Raw genomic sequence first — 24,576 nt, 5'->3', positions numbered from 1 at the left:
ATTAGCCTAGATCCTGAGCAGTCATCGCCAGCTTGAGGCTCTCGAGCTGATTCTCATGTCCTCCAGGCTCCTCAACAACAGAAAGACATGAAGCTTGCTCATTGGCCGCAGCGATCCCTCTGTTGGTTAACTCTTGCCAAGATCATGCATCGTAAAGAGGCCGAAATGTAGAAGAGTCGACAAATGCAGCAGCTTTCACGTAATCATGGTTCAAGAGGATGGCTAAGTATTGAACGATTCATGATACATCATGTCATTTCATAGCATATCTACAAATAAGTGTGACACATCCATGGAGGCGTTCATATCGTCCACAAGGAACGCATCTTCGGGACCTCTCTCTGGGTCGAGGCCGTCTCCGTCGGTACCCAAAACGGGTAAAGGAATCCCAAAGTCTCCCCCGCCATCTATCGAGTTGAAAAAGTCATTCAGCTCCTGCGCCATCTGAGCCTCGGTGAAAGGCTCACCCGAACCCGCTGGCCATGCATCAAGCTCTGGGCCGCGCAACCCATCATCGACACCTGTCGGCACGCTTCCAGGTGGAATGTCCATCCCTCCAGATGAGGTGGGTGGCGTGACCAGCGCGTTGCCCTGTTGCGTACTAGGCTCTCTAGCTTCCCTAGACTGAGGAGCATTCAATCCCAGCTTTCGCCACGCGAGCCGCAGGTCGCTTATTCTCCTCCAGAGTCGGCTTGAGACGTAGGATCTGGCGCTGAGACCCCTGATCAAGTCCAGTGCGGTGTGGAACTCATCGCGGACCGAAGCGCCATGTTCCGTTGGCGACAGCGCCACGACTAGGAAGATGACTCCGAGAGCGGAGACGAGGAAATGGTTGAAGCACATTTGTTGGTTCTGGTAGATGTCTGTTGATTTATTAAGAGAGTCGAGCATCTGTATGGTGTCCTTGGCTAGGTTGACGAGTGACTGGACCTTGGATTTGTTTGACTTGAGACTGGATGTTGAGTGGAGAAAAGGTTGAAGAAGAAGGATCTTCATCTGGTTGGCTCGCAGATGAAGCAAGACTTGTAGCCGTTGAAGACCTCTAGATGTCGTAGAATTCGTATTGGGACTGGCCGTCTGCTCATTCGAGGATAGCCTCAAGTCTTCTGGAAGGTCTTCATACCATTGGTCTATGCGGTACAACAGGTAGGAAATTTCGTCATCTCTGATGGCACCAGTTGCTCTTGCTGAGTTGTACGATGTCGCCCAAACCTTGTCGCCAATTCGGCTGTACTCTACCATGGCTCTGAGATACGGAACATCTTGGTCCTGTAGTTAAGAAGGTCAATAAACATCTCCCTCACAACTGTAGCAGCGTCGTGGCTGAGTGTTGTGCAACTCACAGGTTCTGGTAATTGCTGGTCAACATCGAAGTTATGCATCACGAAGGGCAGCCCTGCGCCAAAGCCCCAACGCCGGTCCAGTGTATAGACACACCAGAATAGCCGCATGGCCATCTTACGTTTCCCGGCATCCTTGAAGGTTTTGCTGATGGTTGCTGACTGATGAAGGCCCATTTCCAAACACCATCGGGCAACAATGCCGACAAGTCTCCAAGCTTGCAAATCATCACCAGTCATAAAGCTATAAACAGCCTGGAGGTCTATTATTAGTACTCTTGTACACTTCAACCCAATAAAAGGCGACACCTACGAGTAAGATGTAGAGCATAGTCGACTTGATGCTCGCCGATTCCCAGAGCTTATCGTGTGATGATTTCCTCACATCGAGGAATAGGGACCTGCCAAGTTGACTTGAGCCTCCAGCTTCTACAGTCAAGGCTGTAGATAGCACCATCTTAACCAAGCTTAGATCTTGAGGGTCGATAATTGTCGGCCCTGGGATTGCGGCAAAGGCAAACCCAAGGCGAGAACCGCTGTTCATGGCATGGTAAAGGCTTCGAACTCGTTCGATAAGCCACCCAATGTCGAGGAAGGGGTACTGAATGCCAATCTCTTCTTCATACACATTGCATAACCTTACAGCTTCCTCTTCGTTGATTAGCCACAAAGGATCTATTGACCCGACGTCTAACCCAAAGGCTGTTTGGATGGATGGTGAAGGTGGACGAGTTGGATTAACAGATCCGGGCATCCCGCCGGTCTCGTGATCGGCGGTGCCGATGCCCCGTGCCCGCAGATGTGTTCTTGCAAGACTGATGTTGAAGGTGTAACTGGCGGATGGTTGAGGCTCGTCTTGGCTAGTGGAGGATTCAACATCTACGACAATGGGGTCCGGTTGAAGTGCTGGGTCCACTACTTGATCATCCGGATTGCCCAATGGGACCGGGAGATCTTGGAGCACTGTTGGTGCAACCTCACAATGGAGAGGGCTTGACTGGGTTTCCGACGGCTGCTGGGACTGGTGCCGTCGTAACTGATCCAGGCCTCCTTGCAGAGAAGCTACTTGATCCCTTAGAGACTGGATAGCTTGAGCATCGGTATCACTAAGTACTAGGTTAGTCAACAAAATACCGTGTTCATCTCAAGCTGTATACTTACGCGCTATTCCCTCTGTCTTTGCGTGGTTTCTTCGAGGCCGGGTATGCGCCTAAGGCTATTAGTCTTCTTCGCTCTGTATCGGCAATGGGAGGAATAGATCGACCTACAGGTCAATGCCTGACGAGCGCAACGGAAACAAGGGCTCTTGCCATTACACTTGCTCTTTCTTTTCCGGCACTCAAAACTGCAAGGTTTTCGAAACGTAATCAGTATAGACCAACGACCATCGTCTGCTTACGTCGGAATCCCGAAGATGGGTCTTCTTACCAGGCCTTGGAAATGTATTTCCCTCGAGTGGTCCGGGTCTTTGGGGCACTCGGAATTCCGCTCTTCTGAGAACCGGGGGATCCGGCTTGCGGGCCGTCGCCGCCGCCGACCGAGCTGGGAGATTCTGGAGAATCCATGTTCCAATTGAAAAGTAAAAAGTGATAGCACGTGATCTCCTTCCGCTCTCTTCTCTTCTTCGTTCTTTTTTTCTGGGACCTGCTTCTTTGAGCGAAGCAGTCGAATGATAATCGAACGATAAAAGAGGTTGAGAGAAAAGGGGCGGAATTTGAAAGGTAGGGTTTCCGGGGGGTTTTGAAGGATCTTGGCTGGACATTAACCCCCGCCACCCCGCAAACTTAAGCCGCTAGATCTCTGGGGTAGGTTGGCATTCAGTGGGGGTTGATCACTATCCGTCAAAGCCGGCGTCACACCCGAAATCCTTCCCGGGATGCGTTCGATATTTGACTAATTGGGAGTCTTTGATTGATCACTCGTTCTCCAACACTCCCTTCCCCAGGAATACAAGATGAAGTACTGAATCAGAAATTGTAGTCACTTCACTGGACGGCCGTATGGGGATGGAGATAAGAGCAGGAACCTACCTGACTCGGTTGCTAGCCGGACTAAGCTTGGAGGGGATAGATGGTCTTGAACTAAATATTTGCGGAATGGCGGCGTCCGCAGGGTTTCACATCACCACAACTCTTGCAACTTGAAAGTCGAAATAGAGCTCTCATCATAGGTCGATGTTCCTCGAGATACAATCTCACTGCGAATAACAGTTATAGATGATGTTTATCACTGGGAACATTACACATCCGATTAGAGGCATGTTTCGTGGGTAGATCGATCATGTAGCAACTGCCCGTTCCAACAAAGAGGGGAAGAGCTTGCAAGGATGTGCGCATGCAACTTTCTGTACCATATGTGACTGTTAGGATCTTTCCAAAATACTTGACCCCCTTCAAAACCATCGAGATCTGGAATTCTTCACAGGCGCGGATCGGAGGTTCTACTAATGATCGAATGCTATCGGCGTCCAAAATGCTTCTGTTTGAGGTGGGATGGCGGGGCTAGCGGCGGAATTTCCGGCGGTTCCTCACGCGCAGATCGGGGGCGGAACTCGGAAAGAGTTCCGCTATGACACTGATCGGCGTGTTTCACTTTTGATTTGTCTAGGAGAGATATCTCTCGTGGAGAACATAGGCGACACCATTCTCCAGTCTCATGCAACAAGGTATGGATGGAAAAATTGATATTTGAATGTGTGTAAATCTCAGCTGGTTTGCGCCCACGATTATATCGTACAAAGGGCGTAGAGAACATCGGTGCTGGCCATATCAAAGGTTCCGTTTCAAACTCCGAATGCCACCAACCGCAAATCCAAGTTGGCCCAGGCGTCTTGATCTTCTTTCTATAATATCTTCCTGATTATAGCGATATCATATAATCGAGTTCTCCCTGGATCAAAATATTTTTCGTCAATATGCGTTCAATCGATGAGATTACATGCGTTGTCTGGGATCTTTCCCGGTTTGGCCCGGTTCTTCAGTAATTCGGTAGAACACCAGTAGTTGCACGGCGGGGGGAGGGGATGTTGAAACGGCTTTTCGGAGTACACGACACACTTATGCGAAGAATAAAGAATTCCTCAATATGATAAGCATGCTAACCGCAAATAAGCAAGTCAATACTGTGACGGCTTACCGACAAGCATTTATGGAAGACCAATACGGAGGGTACCCAGATTCTTATTGATTGGCTCATCATGACTGTGAGGCTTACTTCCCGGACACAGGTAAATCCTGGGCTAAGATCGATTACTCCTGGAACGCCACGACCTGGATGAACCCCCTCGGGGCGAGAACACTGAGTCCAGTCGAAACGCCATCCGACGGATATATTAACGACCTGCCCCCGACGATGTTCGCCAAGTTAGCACCTAGAAGCAACGGTCTTGTCAATGCGCGTGATGTCGAAGATATATGGCGGAATAATTTCATCGTGCTCATGATGAATTTGTCTTCCCATCTCATCTTACCCGGGTGTCTCTGGCGACCTTATGCTATTTTGTTGCACAGATATTGTTCAGCCCCGATCGATGCTTTGGCGGCTCCTCATTACTCACGACTTCTATAGACTGATTTGCTAGTAACACTTGGCATGGCGATGCTGCGTTCTCTGATGGTTCAGACTTGCGTTGAACTCGGTTGATCGGGGCAAAGCAAACCGAGCGCTTGTTCAAATACACGAGGATCCAATTCTCATTACAACTCGTGGACACATCACTCCATCTGTCAGACCAACTCTCCAGTCTCAAAACGCGGGGTCGACATTTTCACGTTAGTTTCTTTCATTCTGTCACGAGCTACATCGATTCGAAGTCGGATATTCTCACGAAATGAGTCTTTTGTCATCGTTTGCGGCGGACTCCGCATGGCCGCTGTGGGATAGCGAACCCATCGATGGGGCATTCGAACTCGACCTTTCACAAGGAACTATCGATCAAGGAGTTGTCAAAGCAGTTTCAAGACCATGGTTATTTGGATACAAACCAACAGCGAAGTCAAACGGACGCGCGGTGCTCATTCTGGGTGGTGGCGGCTACATCGAGCTCATGGTGGGCCGTGAAGGTGTCGCTGTCGCACGCTGGCTCGCTTCTCTCGGTTTCGAGGCCTTTGTACTTGTGCACCGATTCCCGACAGCAGAAACAGGACCTCAGGCCCCCGTCGACGATGCCAGACAGGCGTTGCGTCTGATCGAAGAGAAGGCGGCGCCAGCGAGGTTAGCGTTGTGCGGTCTGTCCTCCGGCGGCCATCTTGCGTCCGCGCTGCTGGCTGAGTACCCGGCTTCGTGGGCGTCTTCTTCCGGGGCACCGGTGCCGAAGCCGGAGTTCGCCATCATTGGATACGGACCTATCTCTACCAATGCCAAGGGGCACACCATTATTCCCAATAAGGCACCCCTCGAGCCGCCGGCGAAGCAGGAGCTTTACGATGTTGTCATCCCCGATCAGCAGATTTCGCGCCCGGCACCGCCAACCTTTATTGTGTATTCTGCCAGCGATCCCGTGGTGCCTGTGGTGAACGCATACCGGCTTGCGCAGGGGTTGCAAGCAGCGGAGGGGTCTGTCGAGCTCCACGTTTTTGCTGACGCGCCCCACGGCTTCGCTTTGGACACTGAAGGGTTGCCGGTCTCGAAATGGCCCTCAATGGCCGAGGAGTGGTTACGGCAGAGAGGATATCTGGCATAAATATTTGAGAAGTAGTAAATGTCAAATTCTACACTACATTTAGACTATTTACCTACTTGTTCTACATGAAGCTTGCAGAGGATCAAACCGCCTGATGAGACGAACATACGACAAAATCAATGGGCTCCTGCTGTAAATGAAGACCCCGGCCGCTATATCAAGTTGCATCAGGCACCCAATTAGCCCCCAACCGCCACATCAGCCATCGAAGGATCATGCAGTCATCTTTAAGCGCCCGTTTCGCGCCAAATATTTCGGACTGCCACCACAGAAACCAGGAGCTGAAGTCGAAATGTCGGAAACTAATGCAAGGCTCCCGGGGGTTGCCCCTACATTGACACACATAACACAAGGGTCTCTCAGTATTGAGGCGCTCATAGGCCCATCATCATATGGAGAAAGTAGCCCGCCCTGATAATTTTTGCCTGGAGGCTAAAGAAGCTTGGATAAAATATAGACACTTCGGTCACCCGACTGTAACAGGCGATTACCGAAAATCTGATCTTGCTTGCCTCAATCAGGCTCCGCCGCTCTTGACAGTATAATGTCACACCTTGAGCTTCGTTCAACTTGAAAAATAGAGAAACTTCTTGGAGAAGAACGCTTTCGCACCCGTTTATTTCATGGCAGCACCTTAAGCCCCACTACTCCCAACATGGCGCCTAGGTCGGAGTATTCGCGGTCTTCGACAAATACCCGTAGTCTGTTCGATGATGATTTTACGGAGAACAACAAGAACGCTTTCATCGTTGGAACGCATCCACTTCTTCAACGGGATGTAGAGCTTGATAGCTTCCTAGCGAAAAAATCCGTTAGCGGCGAGGACAGAAGCGCAGACGACACTACCAATCACACAGCAGCATGGTGTCCAACATGGCTTCGGTCAGGGACATTGTTGGCGTTCGCCGCTTTGTTCCTCCTCTTCGGCGTCTCTCTCATTGTCATGTTTCAATTCTCCCAGCAGAATAGTGGTCTGGTCACCACACGGCAGAGCCTCGTTTACCTCTGGCGATTTGGCCCAACAGCAAGTAAGCGAAAACTGTGAAGACTTTGTGTCAAGATAGGCTGACATTCAATAAATCAAGTCCTCACTCTGTTGTCTATTTTCTGGTCAAGAGTCGAGTTACAAGCCATTCGCTATATGCCTTGGATCGCTTACCGCGACAACCCATCGATGGGCAGAGACGGGTACTCTCTCGACTACACAGCAATGCTGTCGCCTTCGATTCTTTATCAATCCTTGCGGAGAAGACACTTCCTTGTCTTCATCATCGCTGTTGTGTCTCTTTTCATCAAGATCCAGATTATTCTTGCCCCTAGTTTGTACAGCCTGGTCAGCTTTCAGGCTAAACAACCCGTTGATGTTCGTGTGCTCGACTCGTTCAATATCAGTACTCCAGCGATGTCCAACAGAGAGACTAGTGCATACTACATTGCAAAGGCCCTGCAGAATTTCGAGATGAAGCTACCATTCGGGGTCACAAAGGAAGGGGCCTACCAGACGTTCTCGTTTCGTCAGGGCTCCGGGCGGGGAACAGAAACGGAACCGATTACAGTTACTGTCGATGGGTACTTTGCAGAGATGAAATGTCTGAAACTTAGTAAGTACTCGCATACGGACCTCAAGGAAACAGGCCCCGCCAGGAGCTATTACGCCTTCAACGCCAGTCTTTTGTTCGAGGGCTGTGATCAGTCTGTCCCAGTCACCACCGATCGAATGATGTGGATCAATTCCAGCCCGAACGAGACGACATTACAGAGCAGTTGGAATGTCAACAACCTCCTTAATGAGCCAAAGCCGTGCTCAAACCTTCCACAACAACACAACCAGTCTTTGTACTACGCAACTCGCATTGGACCGTCAGCAAAGAATACATCTCACCCTGATGTTCTTAATTTTGCGGCGATTTTGTGCTCCTCGACGGCCTGGACAACCCCAGTGGAGATAGTTGACGATGGTGTGAGCCCGAATATGACGGTCATACCGGGCGGGTCCAGAAGAACAGTCAACGCGGACCTCTGGTCATTGTTGGGGAGCTCCATCCCTGAAACAGTTGGTCTATGGGCTGGCTCAGGGACCGGTACGATCTTTGGGCCGATCATTACAGGTTTCCAGTTCAACGGAAAGGGAACGAACAATGACACTGATCCATCACTATTCACTAATGATGTTCTGTACGACGCGGTCATGAACACGAGCAGTATCTTGGGCCCTTTGATCGGCCACTATCGTCTGCGAGAAGAAAGCGATTCCCAAACAACTGGAACAACAATCGCCACCATCGAAAGGCTGACAGTCAACCAGTGGGTCTCGCTGTCGATGACAGCGCTATTCTTCCTGCTTGCTGTTTTGACCGTAATAGTCCTGCTTCGCTACCGAAAGAGGATGTCAGTATGGCACAGAGACCCTGCTACAATTCTCGGAAGCATGCTTTTCTTCCGCGACAATATGGATCTGTCGAACAACATCATGGCTTCTCAGTCGCGTAGTCTCGACAATGAGTGGAGCTCTTGTGAATTCACTCCCTTGGTACTGAGGACATGGACACGTGTGCCGATCTCTGTCCTGGTTCTTGCTATCATCGGTGGGCTGTACTACACTTTAAGTGTATCGAAAACACAAGAAGGGCTTGCCTCTATAAATGCCGATGGTTATTTGCATCTGCTGTGGACATCTGTTCCAGCACTGGTAATGCTTTGTGTTGCTCTGTATGTCGGCTGCTGCGACTTCGCATATCGAGGTTTGGCAACACTTTCAAGCCTTTCTCTGCGACCGTGTAGCGCACGACTTCTGGATATGTCATACCTCGACATGATGGGTCTAAGGGCATTATACTGGTCGGTCCGAAAGTGTGTTTGGGCTGTCACCCTGTCACAGTTGCTTACCTTCCTCTGCGCATTTCTGACAACTCTTGCTTCGGTTATGTTCACCGTAGACCCAGTGCCTAGCTCTACGAACGTCCAGCTACGGCAGACAACATGGTTTGGATCACGTCAGATGACGTTGAAAAATGCCGGGTCCTTCGCAGCAACGCGAGACTCATTGAGCAGCCTTGTCCTGCGTAAGGGTGATGGAGCCTTGACATACCCACGGAACACCTACGATGATCTCGTTTTCCCGGTTCTTGACGGACTGCAAGGAACAGAGGTTTCTCCGAATGTTTCTATCCAGCTCAGCGTCCCGGCTGCCAAATTGGCCCCTACCTGCGTCCAGTTGCCCGCCAGCACCTACAACATCACATTCAGGAACTACACCGAGGAGGACAAGTTCTTCGAGGTCCTTATGGTCGAGTCGTTTGATTGTCCTAATGGAAATCGAGCGAAGCTTCTGGGAATCATCTCTATGAGCAGCGCTACGAACAGACTAGGCCGCTCATACTTTTCGGACATCCTTGAATCACCAGGAAACACGTATTCCATCAACGGCCTTTGTAAACTTGGCTTGAATATGAGCGCTCCTGATTACATATACTCCCCATTTCGATTTCAAACTTACGTTTGGGGAGAGTTCAACAAAGAAAGAAACGACCTTGACCATCTCTCCATCTGGAGATGTAACTACACGTGGGTCGAGACGAGTACCAAGGTCTCATTATCCATGGAGTCGGACGGCATATACATTCTCGACCCCGAAAAGCCGCCGGAACCCGATCTATCAACTACGAAATTCTGGGACCCTCCATTTGACGTTCCTCACTTCGATTATCAGTTCATCAACTTCCAAGCGGGTGACGCATTCCCCACTGTTAGCCTCAACGACCCGCTCGCTGGTTCAATGGAAAGGCAATTCACAGTCTTGATAGAGCCATACGGCCAACTACCACTGAGCGCATTGGGAGATGCTAGCCAGGAATCCAACGTTCTCGATGGCCTGAAACACAACTTGGGGTTCATTGGTGCCCAACTCGCCAACTTAGAGAATCGCTTTGGCGTCACTGAAAATTCCAGAAATCGCCCTCCACCTGCTAATGGTCTCCCATTGCTTGAAGCAATCATTGTAGACAGAAGCAGACGACGTTTAGTCCAGAACCCCACTATCACATATATCTTGATGGCGGTACTGGGCTTAGTGGCTCTTTGTAACATAATGGCAGTACTCTCCGCCGCTACGAGGCATCTTAGTGGAATCCCGCGGTTGTTCGATATGGAAGTGAAAGGGTTGGCGCCAGATGGTTTCCATAGCATGGCGTCCATGGTCAACCTGCTTCAGGGCTCAAATGCACCAAGTCACCTACCACAGAGTGTTCATTTACTGTCCAAGGGCGACCTCTACAGTCGTGTGGATGATTTGAGCTTCAGAATGGGCTGGTTTCAAAGAACCCAAGGTCAAACTAGGCATTTCACTGTTGGAGTACTGGGTGATGAAGAGTTCGTGTATTTGCACGGGGGTAAGGGCATCAGAGACACAATATGAAGGCTTTAGTTGGTTAAATGAAAACGGGCCAGAATTCTGAAAAGATCTTCGTCTGTCAGTAGCCAGTTTGCAGGCATGTAGGGAACTTCATCTTAGTACCTTGGAGGTTGACAAATCGTCATATTCAGCACCGTAATCCAGGGTATGTCGGTATCGCATTCTTCAAAGGCGCGGAAGGCTTACAAAAGAAAAGAGTGAAGACTTATTCGAGCTTTTAAGTATTCAGAATTTCAGACGGCCCCTGAAGAAAATATCATGGCATTATAAGAGCACGTCTCAGCAGTCCAGTCCTCCAGTCAACAGTGACTCGTGATATGATATGTTTTGAATTCTCCAAGGTCCTTAAGCAGATTGGGCCAATGTTTCTTGTGGTTGATTGTCGTCGCCTCCCATCACCGTGCCGTGCCTGTCACCGGCGATCAATGCGAACGGATCAACCCCTTCGGCAGCACGGCACCGGGTCACACATACTGCTGCTGTCTTCGGTATCGGGTTTTCGTATCTCAGCACTTTTTTCATCCCATCTTTACCCTGACTGCGGATGGATTACTCAGTTTGATCAGTTTCTAGCAGGGAACTGCTGCTGTCGGCCTCCCATCTAGCTTGTGTCAGCCTCGGTCGGACGTCAATTGAAAGCTTACTGGTTTCTCATTTCTACAGGTTTTGAAACACCACACGAAACCATGCGAGCCCCGACACTCTAATACGAATACTATTCAGCCCCAATTACATCCTCAAGTAGGGGACCTTCTGTGTGCCAGATCCTTGATCTGTGCTGCAGCGGTGATTTGTATTTGTCGGCGTGTCTTCATGTCAGAAACTGCAATCCCAAAGTATCCCGGTTGGATATTTGACCCTTTACATCGTCGCGAATGCACCGACTTTACGATTACTTCTACAAATTTTACCCTTCACGTCGGTAATATTACATCGGGAGTAATCCGGTCAGTTCTGGAAGCCAGATATTTTTGCGTGCTGGCCACAACACCGAACTCGTCAAGTCACTCGCGCCACTTATCACCGGAGCGTCTACTCACTACCGTCAAGATGGCGATCGCTGAACAGGGCATGGTCATGATCGTGGTGGGGGCGATATTGATGTTTCTTAACACCTTCTTCGTCGGTCTACGTCTGTATACTCGGATCTTCATCACGAAGCATGTCCGACCCAACGACTACCTACTACTTACAGCTCTGGTTCGTAACCCAATTCGCGGTGTATGCATTCGCTTTATCTAATTCTATGCTTGCAGGCCGCCTTTGCGGCTCTTTACGCTCTCTTGGTCCTAGGTGTTCAGGGTGGAATTGGCGGCAGCATTCTCCAGGCGACGCTCCCCGGAATCGCCAGTTCTCTCAAAGTACTCTTTTTCTTGGAAATCATTTACGTGGTACTCACCTCCGCGATGAAAGGAAGCATTGCTTTGACCTTCATTCGACTATCGCGCTCGAGGATCCTGACTTCTCTGTTCTGGGTATCGATTGGCCTGGACGTGGCCATCAGCCTTGCTTTCATCATCTACTTGTTGGTCCAGTGCCAGCCGATTGATTTCGCATGGAGATTACTGGATGCGAACGCAAAGGGGCACTGCCTGCCTCTCACGGGTCAGCTCTACATGGGATATGCGCTGTCTATCGTGACGGCGACCCTGGATGGTCTTTTGATGGTTTCGCCATGGATCATGATGAGAGGTCGCGGCCTGAACTCAAGACTGAAAATGTGCATTTACGGCATCTTCGGCTTGGGAATCCTGTAAGTTCTATTTCAAGGTGATTGGAAGGCCTTTGCTAATAGGAATACTAGCGCGACAATCGCAAACATCATCCGCCTCGTGGCACTGGTCAAACTCAAGGGGTCAAGCGACCAGCTTCGTATGTGTTGATAACTCCACTCTGGGTTCCGAATGCTAACAACAGTACAGTCGATGCTGCACCCGTATTCAACTGGTCCGCCATCGAGGTCAGCATTGGTATCATCATTGCCGGATTGATCGAACTCGGCCCGCTTGCCGCCAAGTATAATATCAAGGGCTTTGAGTCCTACGCTGGCGACGACACTGTCATGCTCACAAAGCCAATTACTCACGAGTCGAGGGTAGACGACTACGAGATGGAAACAAGGAAAATTTAAATCGAAGAAACGCACATAGGATGTCGAAGGTCAAGAAAAGGGCTGGCAACCGAAAGTCATTGGGCAGTGTTCTCTGGCAGAATGCTCTTTGACTACCACGCCTAGAAACAGGATGCAGACCCAAACAAGACGGTCATTAGCTTCTCGATAACGATGAATGTTATCATGGTCTTAATAATGCAATAGTTCATAACCTTCCTGTCTCAAAGCGTGTGAGAGAGACATGCACTCTACTCTGGTTGGACTTTTCCCCTCCCCAATAGCATTGCATTGGTCTAGAGAAATGAGACAGCGAACTCCGGTGTAGCCTGCTCTTGCAAGGCTCTTATTTAAGAATCTGTCTTGATATAATTACTTGGTCGATTCCTGTCTTGAGCTAGTGTCGTAGAGTCACTATAGGGGTATCGACGTATATAAAGAGAACGGTTATCTATTAAAAATAAGAAATAGGCTCGAAGCTCGCTCTAATATAGAGAGTATAAGCGAAATAGGCCTCGGTAATTATATAACTAAGGTTACGTAACGTATAATAAGGCTATAAATAGTTAAAGCTATTATAATATACCCCCCTAAATAAATATATATTTAAAAAAAGCGCGCTTAATTATTTATATTATTATAAAAAGGTTTATTAAAAGCGGGAAACTAAATATTAATATATAAAAATTTATTTATAAAAAGAATTATAAAGTAAATTAGTCTATATATAAAGTTATAAATAAAGGGTAAATTAGCTATAAATTAACTTTTATATTCGTTATTATAAATAATTTTAAAGCTATATTATTAATAAAAAGTATAACTAAGAAACGGCCTCTTATTAATTAAATAATTAACTTATAGGTTAAGGGTAATAAATATATAAATTTCTTATTACTACTTATAATATTAACTTTTTTTCCCTCTTTAATTTATACTTATATTATTATTATATGTATATACTTTTATTTTTTATTTCTATACTTACGTTCTTATACATACGTATTATTAAAAAAAGATTTTTATTAATAATATTATTTTTATTTAAATATTATTAAAATAAATAATTAAAAACTACGCTCGTACTACTGTAATACGAGAGGTTAAAAAATATAAGTATAAAATTACGGCTTTAAAAAAGAGTAATAGCTCCCCTAGCTCTAATAATAAGCTTATAAAGGGTAAATAATATTCCCTTATTTTATTTTTTAATTAGTAATACGGCCTTATTTATTTAATATTAATTTAATTATTTTATTTAATAAGTAACGGCTTTATAACTAAACGAGTTATTTAAAAGGGTAATAGAGGTAAAAAGAGTTTATAACTCCCTCTCTCGCTCCTTTTTAAAAATTAAAAAAAAGTCCTTATTTTTTAAAAAAATAGTATAAATAAAAAGGGTTTATAACCCCCTCTCTCGCCTCTTTTTAAATAAAAAAAAAAAAAAAACTTTTTTTAAAAAAATTAAAATAATAAAATAAGTTTATAGCCCCCTCTTTTACCTCCCCCTAAAAAATATAAAGTAATTGACTATATATATAATATTTTTTTATTTATTATTATTTATAAAACTAATTCTTAATAATAGACCTTTTTAATACTATTTTTAATATTAAGGTTTAATACGAGTTAGTATTTTTACTTTTTTTATTTAGTTACGAATATTTTAAATATATTAAGAGCGCCCTTAGTAGCTATTCGGATAGTACGTACTTCCTAAGTTCGTATATTAATAATAAATATTAACGCTACTAAACTTATAAAAAAACGGGTTATATTCCTATTCTTAAAAAGTATATATAGGACCTAAGTATAAAGTTCTTATATTTTAAGTAGGTATTAATAAAATAAGTAGTAATAATTACGATTATAAATATAAAACTACTTATATTTTATAAAATAAGTTCTTAGCTATCCTCGTTTTATTTATTATTTATAATTTAATATATAGTTCTTAATTTATATAACGGCGGCGTTATATAAGGCCCTTAAATATAACGGTTTTTTAAATAAGAATAAGGGTAAGGGGGTTTATATAAATAAAGCCTTAATAAAAGAAGTATTTATAAGCGCTTTTTTTATATTAAAAGCGTTATTAAAAAAACTTATTAAAAACGTAATAATATTAACTACTTCGCTTATAAAAATAAATAATATCCGAATTAAAATCGATACTTTTATTAATTTATATATTTCTCTAAGTATATAGCCCGCGTTTAAATCCTTTTTAAATAAATTCGTACTTATTTTTTTAAGTAAATAGCCTCTTTTAAGTAACTTAATAAAGTTATTAAAATAACTTTATATTCTTTAGCTATAAACTACGTTTTTTAATTAAAAACCGGGCCCCCTAGGCCGTTTTATTACTTTTTAAATATCCCCTTATTTAGTATAATTATTTTTTATATATCTCTTATATTTAAAAATAATATAAAATACTTAAACTTCGCTTTAAAAAAGTTTTTTATAAAACCGTTAGCTAATATCTTATTTATTAATATATAAACTACTTAAAATAAGCCTCTTAAGTACTCTTATTATAACTATATATTTTAAATATTAATATAATATAAGTAAGTTAAAATACGTTCCCTTTTTTCTATTATAAGTTTAATTATTTAATAATTATTATAATATACTTTTTATATATTACTTAGCTTAAGTAAAATATCTTTAAAAAGGTATTTAAGAGCGAGTATTTCCTTAGCTATATATTCTAAGCTTAATAATTTAGCCTTTAGAATTAACGTAGTTATTATATTCTAACGAGCTATTTTTTATTAAACGAGGCTATTAAAAAAAGAGATTATAAAACTTTACGAAAATTTTTAAGTCTCTTTATTATTTATAAACAAAACGTTACTTATGATTAATAGTACTTAGTTACTCCCCGAGATCCTAAAGTATATTACTAAGTATTATATATAGAAAAGGTATTATATAACTTAATTTATAATAAAATAATACTAACGAAATAGGTTTATTAAGAACTAAGAGAGTAAAGCGTATATAAAAGCGACGTTAAGCTAAATTATAATTATTATATATAATATTAAACCGACCTTTTTTTAAAAAAACTTAGTTTCGTTTAGGAATATAATTTCTAAGTTCTTTTTAATTAGGATTATTAGTAATAAAGTTATAGGAGTAGTAAAGTTAGTAAGATCGAACTTCTTAGTTACCCTTTTAAAATACTAATTATAAACTAGGTAGATTTTTTAACTTAGTTAATTATAAACGACCCTTATTCTAAAATACTATAAAACTAGCCCTTAGTTTTTTATTTTATACTTTTTTTTAAGTTCTTTAGTTACCTAATTAGCCTCGTAAACGTAGTTTTTATAATAAAAAACGAGGATATTATTTATATAAAAAAGAACTAGGACCCTTTTAATAAAGTTTTAAAATAAATATAAGTCCTTATTTATAAATAAGAGACTTAAACTTTTAAAAATTAACGTTAATTTTTTATATTATAATAATAAAGCGTTATAGGCGCTATATAAGGCCCGCTCGAGTTTTATATATATTCTTAATTTATAAAAACTATTTAAAAGCTTATAAATAATAAAGGGGTTATTTAGCTTCTTAATTACGTTTAAAAAGGTATTTATAATATTATATTAATAAATTTTTAAATTAAATTAAGTAATAATAGTTATAACTATTTTAAACGTTTTAATAACTAGCGTCGCTATATAGGTCTTTTTTAAAAAATATTATTTTTAAAAATCTTTTTTAATATAGATTCTTACTTTATAGCGATCGAGGTAATTATTATTATTAAGTTTATAATTAAATACTTATTTAAAGGGTATTAATTTAGAAATAACCGACGCCTTATTAACTACTTTTTAAGTATTTATTTTTTTTAGTTTTTAAATTTTTAACTATACTATTTTTATAAATTAACTTTTTAAAAGTTCTAATATTTTAAAAATATCCTTTTATTTCTTTAAAAGGGTAATTAATTTATTTATATAAATTCGGTTAAATTAAACCGCAATTAGTAAAACGTACTTCGTTTTACTAATTATAATATAAACATAGTAATATAGCGTTTAATATTCTTAAGTTATTTTATTAACTACTTTTTATTAATTAAGTATATACGTATTAAAAAAGGAGTCCTAATTTCTTTTTATTTAAATATAAAAAGCGTATTATTTAAATCGCTCTTATTAACTTAAGTTTTAAATAAATATTTTTAAGGAATAGTTTTTTAACTTCTAGCTTTATTTAATATACCCATCCTCTTCTTAGCTATATATATTAATTATATTAAAATTATTAATTAAGTTATTTATTACTTTTATTTTTTAATATAAGCTCGCTTATTAAAAGGGTTTATTAAGGTCTAATTAAGTAAAAGGATCCTTTTTATAAGAGCTTTAAAAAGTCTCTATTTTTATTTATATATAGTAGTTTTTTTTCCGGCTTTATAAGCACAAAAGATCGACCTTAACAGGATCACGCTTTCAAAAGAAATCACATAATATAGTACACTTTTTAACTATATAATACGTATAATATATCCTAAGCACGCGCTTAACGCAATATAATAATTTCGATATAAAAACCGCTATTCAATTCGGGATAAGTAAGCTACCCTTCACATAGCAGCGCCGGCTAAAAAAATCGACAGTAGAGGTCGGCCGTAATAATTAGCCACAATAATTAGCCACAATAGTTGGCCGCAATAGTTAGAGGCGGCCTTCCTTAACCATAGAGGTTCTAAACTTTAATAGTAACATAGAGGTTTCCAGAGAAAGGGCTAAATAGGCTAATATCTACTACTCTTTTACCATACTAAAGCTTATAAAAATTCTTTCTATCCTCATCGCTTCTAACATCGCCCAAAGCTCCATTCAAACTAAACAAATCCACTAAACAAATCCACTAAACAAATCTACTAAACAAATCCACTAAATAAATCCACTAAACAAACCCATCAATACACAAACCACTACCTAAATAGCTAGTTAAACAACTAGTTAAAAAGTTAGCTAGTTAAAATACCACCTCGATAAGAACCTAAAAATACCCGTCAATAAGTCTACCCCTCTCGGGCTAGGCGCCCTCTTCGGCTAGCTCAACGCTATAGCTATCGTAACTAACATAAGCACGCCCAAAAAGTAATAAAATACCTTCCGAGGGTACGGAATTCAGCTAGGCAATATCATAAGCACTATAAATAGCCAGGCCAGTACGGATACTAAGATCTAATATATCAACGCCGGCCTAGCTATAATAATTATAATAAACGGGCCGGAGGTATACAGGGTCAGGGTAATAAGCCGGCGCCTTAGACAGCTCCTATAGGACCCCCTAGGTAATAATAATACCTATATAAAAGAATAGATTATACTAGACCTAGCTACCTACGCGGGCTAGTACTAGGAGGTCCTATGCGCGTTAGAGTGGGTAAAGCTTACCCTATAGGCAGCTAAAAGCGGCGGAAAGTTAGGAGCTATTTTAATTAGTAATTAGGTATAGAGCGCAATATACCCAATTTTCCCTAATACGTAATACACGGTACGGCCCCGGCGGATTACTCCGTCAGGGGGATTTTTATTTATATATATATTACGTTTTTAATTTTTTTAATAAAAAAATTAACTTCTTTTATAACCTCGCTTATTAACTTAGTTAGCTAAGTAAGGTTCGTTTTTAATTCTAAACTTTTAAAATTTAGGGTTAGTTCGGGAATAAATAGTTACCTACCTTATTTATTTAAAAACGAACTAGGCTTATTTATAGCCTTATTTACTTTTTATAAAATAAATATAAATAGTAATAGTTATTTTTTATTATTAATTAATATAACCTCTTTTTTATTTATAATTCTAAGTAATTAAAACTTAAGTTTGATTATTATAAATAGTTATTAAATCTTATTTATTACGGCCCTTAACTTAGGTAAACGAATTACGGTTTTAGTATTATTTTTTAAATAAAAAGCTATTTTATTAAACGTTATATTTTAAGTAATAATAATTTTTAAAAATAAGGGGATCTAGATTTTATATAAGTTATAAGTATTCATTACGTAACTTACGAAGTACTTAATATATTTTTTTTATTTTATTTTAAAGCGTCTTTTATTAATTCTTTTTTTATAATCCTTTTTAAAAAAGTACGCTCTATAGCTATATATATACGTTTATTCTTAATAAGGACATAGATTATAAGCGAACTTTAGTATATTTATTAGTTATTATTATTTAAAATAATAAGTAAATTAGATTTCTTTAGTTTAAACTAATAATAGCTAGTTAGTACGTTACTTAGGGCTAATATTATATAAGTAAGCTATAGTTAATATAGCTTCTATTTAGAGTTTATTTAATAAGTTAGCTACCGATATTATATTAATTGCTTTATTAATAATTTCTTAGTTAGCTCGTTCCCTTTTTCTATTTAGTTCTTTTATATATAGAGGAGTAGTTTTTAAATCTATTCTTAACTCCCGTACTTATATTTAAAAACGAGTTTTATTATTAATTATAATTACTATACGTTCTACGTCTTATTAAATTTTATAAATAACTATGCTTTTTTATATACGTACTTATTATTTAAAAAAATATAAGACCTTAAATATTATATTTTAAGTTTTTATAACTCGTAAAAAGATAAAAATCTTACCTAAATATTCGTTTTTAATTAATATTAGTTATTTATTTTATTTATAAGCTAGTAAGTAGTTAAAGAGGTCTTATAAGATTTTATAATAGGGTCGGGTTATTCTTTGTTTTAAAGTATATTATAAAATAACCTATTTTATATAAGTAGTTATATAATATTAGTATTTTAAATAGCTTAGTCCTTTAATTTTTACTTTTTAAGTAACTAGGACGAGCTTTTTAAATACTATTAGCGCGAGATATTTAAATTTAAAATATTAGAACTAGGCTATATTTAATTAGTTATTCTTTAATTAATATAAAGAACGTAAGCGCTATATACTACGTACTAAAATTATATTAACGAGTAAAAACTAATTTTTAAGTAGAGAATAGGATAAATAGGGTTTATATTTTAAAAAGATTAAATTAACTTTTTTTTTAAACTATTTAATAGTAACGTTCCTAAATTTATTACTAAACCGAAGGGTATAATTAAAACCTAAGTACTAAATACCCGTTTTTTAAAAAAGAGCTTTTAATATAATATTTATATAAAAGTTTTTAATAAAACCGATATTATAAAGGGTAAAGTACTTTATCCTAGGCCCCTTTAGTTTTATAAAAACATTCTATATAATCCTCGTTCCCCTAATAATAATAAAATAAAATACCGTTTTAAAATTTATATTCTCTAAGCTATTATTTTATTAAATAGAATCTAGCTTTAAAAGTAATTAGTTATTAATAAAGTAAATAGTATTATAATTATTTATAACCGTATTTTTAAAAAGAAAATATAGGCTAATAAAAAGAATAGAAAAAATAATAAGATTATTATTCTTATTACTTTCTATACTTAGCTTAGGGAATAGACTAATATTAATAATTATAATTATAATATTTAAGGAGTAGGTCCCCTTAGAGTTCTTTTTATTACTTAGCTTATTAATTTTAATTATTTTTTTAAATCGACCTTAGTTATTATTATTTTATTTAAAAAGGGGTTTTATATAGATCTAGCCCTTTTAAGCGAAGTTAGTATAAAAGTCGGTATACTTTTTTTAATTTAAATAAGAAATTATTTTTTAAGCCTCGTTACTACTTAGCTAAATATATTTTTACTTCGTTTTACTTATTAAAATAAGCTCTATTTTTATATAATTTATTAACTTTTAATAATAGGACCCCTTATAAAAGTAATTAATAAATAAGTTAAGAGTTACTTCGTTCTATTTAAAAAAATCTAAGTAACTTATTAATATTACGAATATTATAAAGGTTTATTTACGATTTTTATTATATACTACTTTTTTATATAATAAGTTATTAAAAATTTTAATATAATATTTTATATTAAAAATAGTTTCCCCTTTTTATTTTAGTTTAATAATATTAATAAGCTCTAAGTTAAATTAGTTTAAAATAAAGTAACGTGCGGTTATATAAAAAAAAGCTTTTAAAGCGAGGGTATTTTAAATTTTAAATAGCTTAAGCTATATTATTTAATAATAGGCTAAGAAGAAGTTTTTAATCTAAGTTAATAAGCTAATACTAGAGTTCGCCCTATTTATAACTACGTTAAATTCCTTTTTTATAATTATAAATAAACTAAAGTTACTTAGTACGTACTTTTACTTAAAAACCCGAATTATAATATAAAAAGAGTAGTTTAAAAAATTAATAAGTTCTTTTTTTATATCTTTTAAAATTTCTTAAGTAATTATAAAAAATATTTAGCGATTTATTAATTTATATAATTTTTTTTTTAAAAATAAAAGATTGTTTTAAATATAGTTTATTAAATAAAAGAGGCATATTCCTTAATAAAACGTACTTAGTTTACTATTATAGCCTTTAGTTTTATTAAAGTAATTAATTACTTAATTTAATCGTTTCTAATTAAGGGTTTAATTATAGTCTCGCTTTCTAGCTATTTAGTTTATTATTAAATAAACTCTTTAAGTTTTTATTAATATTTAGTTAAGGCCGTTTTATATACTTAATCTTAAGTAGTATTTTATATTTTAATATATTCCTTAATTAAAAAAATAAACTTTATAAAAAAAAACGGATTTAATAAAAAAGTATAATTATTTAAGTTTAAAAAGTCCTAAATATCTTTTAACTAAGCTTTAATTTATAAAGCGAGGTACTACTTTAACTAATCTCGTTAATAATTAAGTTTTTATTTAAAAATATTAATAATCTTTTTAAAAAATATTAGTTCGTTTAGAATTAAGCTTAATAACTATAATAAGGGTTAAATAATATTATAAAAAAGAATATAATAAACTATAATCCTTAAAAAGTAATTTTTTAATAAAAATATAGGGGTTTAAATTAAAGCTAAGCTTATAATTATTATAAAATTATTATAGGGGTATTAATATATATAAAAAGAACGGTTATTTATTAAAAATAAGAAATAGGCTCGAAGCTCGTTTTAATATAGAGGGTATAAGTAAAGTAGGCCTCGGTGATTATATAACCGAGGTCACGTGACGTGCGGTAAGGCTATGGATAGTTGAAGCTATCACGACAGCTAGTAAAGCCGGAAAAGGTCGCCAACACATAAAAAATTAGAGTGCATAGTAATTCGTCATACGGTATGAAGACTATTAGGCATGCCATTACCCTTCTTAAATCCAGCTAAGACCGGAGGTTCCAGGCAGTCACTCTCAATTCTGTGAGACTATTGGCGAGACCAATGAGCGACGGATGCGGCGCGGAACAAGGCTGTGTCGTCTTACGATTGGGGGGCGGGGCGACTTGACAAGACTCACACCGGACACATTCCCAAAGTGGAATCCCTTCTCTTTTGGATGCATCGAGCCGGTAACTTCGTTCGTAGGAACACCAATAAGGAGTCTCTCCGCCACACCCAAATGTTCCTTCTCGTCACTTTTGTATCTTGTTGGTTTGGAGGTTTCTCAAAAGTTGACATGTATCAGCCCTACTGGGCTGGCTGACATTGCCCAAAATGGCGTCAAGATACATGGCTGTGAAATGGCCGTATGACCTCGAAAAGAGGCAACATCAAGACAGAAGGATTGGCCCCCAGAGCCAGCCCGCGCCGAGGATGGAAGATGGCGGACATTAATCTGCTCGATGGAAAACATATAAATTAAAGAGCATTCTCGCCTGGTAGTCAACTTACAGAGACACCGGGCATCGCAAATCAACCTATTCCTTCACTAAAACTTGTCTTTACCTAGACTGGCTATCAAACTCCTTGTCTCTTTGAAAAAATTGTGTTCAAAAGCCTTCAGGGGTTTCTCTTTGAAATGCGCAACTACGAAAAGTTCACGACAGAGAGTGATCTCGAATCGGCAAAAGACGAATGTCTTCTATACGAAGATGAAGTTCTGCCCATTCACTTCATAGATCAGGCGGCTATTATTCGTAAAATCGTTTTCAACTATACCTTTCGCTATGACAGCGTCCTCGACGCTAGAAAGCTTCACGAAAGTCTACTCCAACTTGTGCATACGCCTGGATGGCGTAAAGTTGGCGGCCGTCTACGAGCCAATGTAAGTCATGATGTTCATTCTGATATCAAGAACCCGTTTACTTGCCGGTACTGACTGCCATCGTGAAATCGTACAGAGTGAAGGAAAACTCGAGATCCATGTACCACGCGTTTTCACCGAGACACGCCCTGCCGTGAGATTTTCCCACGTCGACCACCTCAACACCAACATCGACTCCCATCCCCTTGCTTCGAGGCTGCCCAAAGCAACAGGATCTACACCATCTTTACAAGAAGGTAGTCCAGCCTTCAAGTCTTTCGCTGCGCCTGTTGATCTGCGAAAGAACACCAACCATTACTTGAGGAGTGATGAGCCCTTGCTATGTCTTCATGTCACATCTTTCGCAGACGCTACACTAGTAGGACTCACCTATCCACATTCGCTCGCCGATGCCATGGGTATATCAGAGCTGCTCAAAGCATGGTCCAATATCATAGTGGGCAAAAGCTATCTGGTCAAGCCTCTTCAGGGCACTTATCGAGATGTGCTTGACAGCGCAGGAACAGACCACGATAAGGAAGTCTCGCAAAGAGAGTTCGCTTTAGAAAGTAAGCAAACTCGTGGCGTTGCTTTGGTGTCCTTCATTGCCAGATATGTATGGGATATCGCGACTCGCCGAACCGTGCAGGCTCGACACATCTATCTGCCCGCCAACTATCTGAGGCATCTGCGCCAAGGAGTCGAGCAAGAATTGAAGGAAACACATGGTGGAGTGGTTCCCTTCGTCAGCGATGGGGATCTCATCACAGCTTGGGGTTCTCGCCTTGTCATGTCGTCACGACCATGGAAGAGGTGCAGTGCAGTGATATGCAACGTATTCGATATCCGCCGGCGTTTGGAGAATACGTTTGCGCCCGAGGGCCCATACCTGCAAAATCTGATCCTTCCAGCAACGACTGTTCTATCCAGACAGGAGGCTGCCAACGCCACGACGGCACAGGTTGCTCAACATCTGCGCCAAGCCATCGCAGAGCAGACCAGCGACATGCAGACCCGAAGTCTCCTGCGTCTCGCACGTAACTGGTTTGCAGCTCTGGGTACAATGCCCCTGTTTGCGCGGTGGGATTCCCGAGTGATTGCCTGCTCCAACTGGACCAAGGCAAAATTCTTGGATGCCGCCGATATCAGCTCTGCTGCCTCGGGCGACGTTGGCGAACACAAGCCCTGCACTGGGGTGGTGGGGAACTCTGCGGCGGATGCGGCGCAAGATCATGTCAGACCAGTCATGTTCTGGGGCACCACCATGAACACGGATGACAAAACTCGTGACGCTTTTATGATATATGGCAAGGACGAATCTGGAAATTACTGGGTTCAGGGGTTTTTGAGAAAGGAAAGCTGGGCCCTGATTGAGGAGGAATTTCGACGCTTCGGAATGGATTCGAAGGAATCTATCTGACTTGGGGTACATCTTATCGGCGTCAGACTGAGCCACTGTAAGATACGAGCTGGCAAGAAAGTGTACTAATTAATCCCATGTTCCCACCCCTGCTCAAGTTTTGTTCCTCAAGTTTTGTTTCCAGCGGTTCCTAGGGCTGCATATGCAGGATGTGACTGACAGTTGGAAGAAACACCAACGACATGCTACTTCATCAAATTCAACCCGGGAAGAGGAAACTATGCGACAGAGTAGCATCGCAATTGGCCTGGCTGAAGATAAGAGGCGCCGCCAACAGTTGCATAACTGCACATGAGCGGCATAGCTACGGACGTAAACACGGCCGTAAGGCGGCGTCGACCTTCTAGGCTCCTATGAGCTCCTAGCCCCCACGCGCTGTTCCCATGACCGGGGAAGCAAGAAAAAAATTGAAATGCTCACGTTTCGGAAGGCAATTCGCCCACCGGAATTGGCATTTCCAAACTATCAGCAGGCCA

General features: G+C 40.0%; 6 protein-coding genes across 6 annotated transcripts; 5 read left to right on the top strand and 1 right to left on the bottom strand.

Annotated features, from left to right (window-relative positions):
- Positions 1-258: 258 nt before the first annotated feature.
- On the bottom strand, positions 259-2,905 carry CTAM01_05150 (fungal specific transcription factor domain-containing protein; the record flags this gene model as incomplete). Its single annotated transcript, XM_060521180.1, has 6 exons — positions 259-1,269; positions 1,344-1,595; positions 1,654-2,446; positions 2,502-2,550; positions 2,609-2,685; positions 2,769-2,905. 6 exons carry the CDS (start codon positions 2,903-2,905, stop codon positions 259-261), a joined length of 2,319 nt encoding a protein of 772 aa, XP_060383986.1.
- A 1,708-nt stretch (positions 2,906-4,613) lies between these two features.
- CTAM01_05149 (polysaccharide deacetylase) lies at positions 4,614-4,907 on the top strand (the record flags this gene model as incomplete). The annotated part of the gene is made up of 1 exon (XM_060521179.1): positions 4,614-4,907. One exon carries the CDS (start codon positions 4,614-4,616, stop codon positions 4,905-4,907), a length of 294 nt encoding a protein of 97 aa, XP_060383985.1.
- Positions 4,908-5,169: 262 nt separating this feature from the next.
- On the top strand, positions 5,170-6,021 carry CTAM01_05148 (esterase/lipase; the record flags this gene model as incomplete). Its single annotated transcript, XM_060521178.1, has 1 exon — positions 5,170-6,021. One exon carries the CDS (start codon positions 5,170-5,172, stop codon positions 6,019-6,021), a length of 852 nt encoding a protein of 283 aa, XP_060383984.1.
- A 655-nt stretch (positions 6,022-6,676) lies between these two features.
- On the top strand, positions 6,677-10,435 carry CTAM01_05147 (uncharacterized protein; the record flags this gene model as incomplete). Its single annotated transcript, XM_060521177.1, has 2 exons — positions 6,677-7,049; positions 7,107-10,435. 2 exons carry the CDS (start codon positions 6,677-6,679, stop codon positions 10,433-10,435), a joined length of 3,702 nt encoding a protein of 1,233 aa, XP_060383983.1.
- Positions 10,436-11,482: 1,047 nt separating this feature from the next.
- On the top strand, positions 11,483-12,563 carry CTAM01_05146 (uncharacterized protein; the record flags this gene model as incomplete). Its single annotated transcript, XM_060521176.1, has 4 exons — positions 11,483-11,632; positions 11,689-12,185; positions 12,237-12,304; positions 12,355-12,563. 4 exons carry the CDS (start codon positions 11,483-11,485, stop codon positions 12,561-12,563), a joined length of 924 nt encoding a protein of 307 aa, XP_060383982.1.
- Positions 12,564-22,151: 9,588 nt separating this feature from the next.
- Positions 22,152-24,100, top strand: CTAM01_05145 (uncharacterized protein; the record flags this gene model as incomplete). The annotated part of the gene is made up of 3 exons (XM_060521175.1): positions 22,152-22,172; positions 22,387-22,701; positions 22,778-24,100. The coding sequence occupies 3 exons, from the start codon at positions 22,152-22,154 to the stop codon at positions 24,098-24,100; spliced, it is 1,659 nt and encodes a 552-aa protein (XP_060383981.1).
- Between the last annotated feature and the right edge of the window lie 476 nt (positions 24,101-24,576).

The sequence above is a fragment of the Colletotrichum tamarilloi genome, assembly GCF_030869305.1.
Source record: "Colletotrichum tamarilloi strain Tom-12 chromosome Unknown Scaffold_13.1, whole genome shotgun sequence".
In the NCBI taxonomy this organism is placed as follows: Eukaryota; Fungi; Ascomycota; class Sordariomycetes; order Glomerellales; family Glomerellaceae; genus Colletotrichum; species Colletotrichum tamarilloi.
This window is presented reverse-complemented; position numbering and strand designations above follow the sequence as displayed.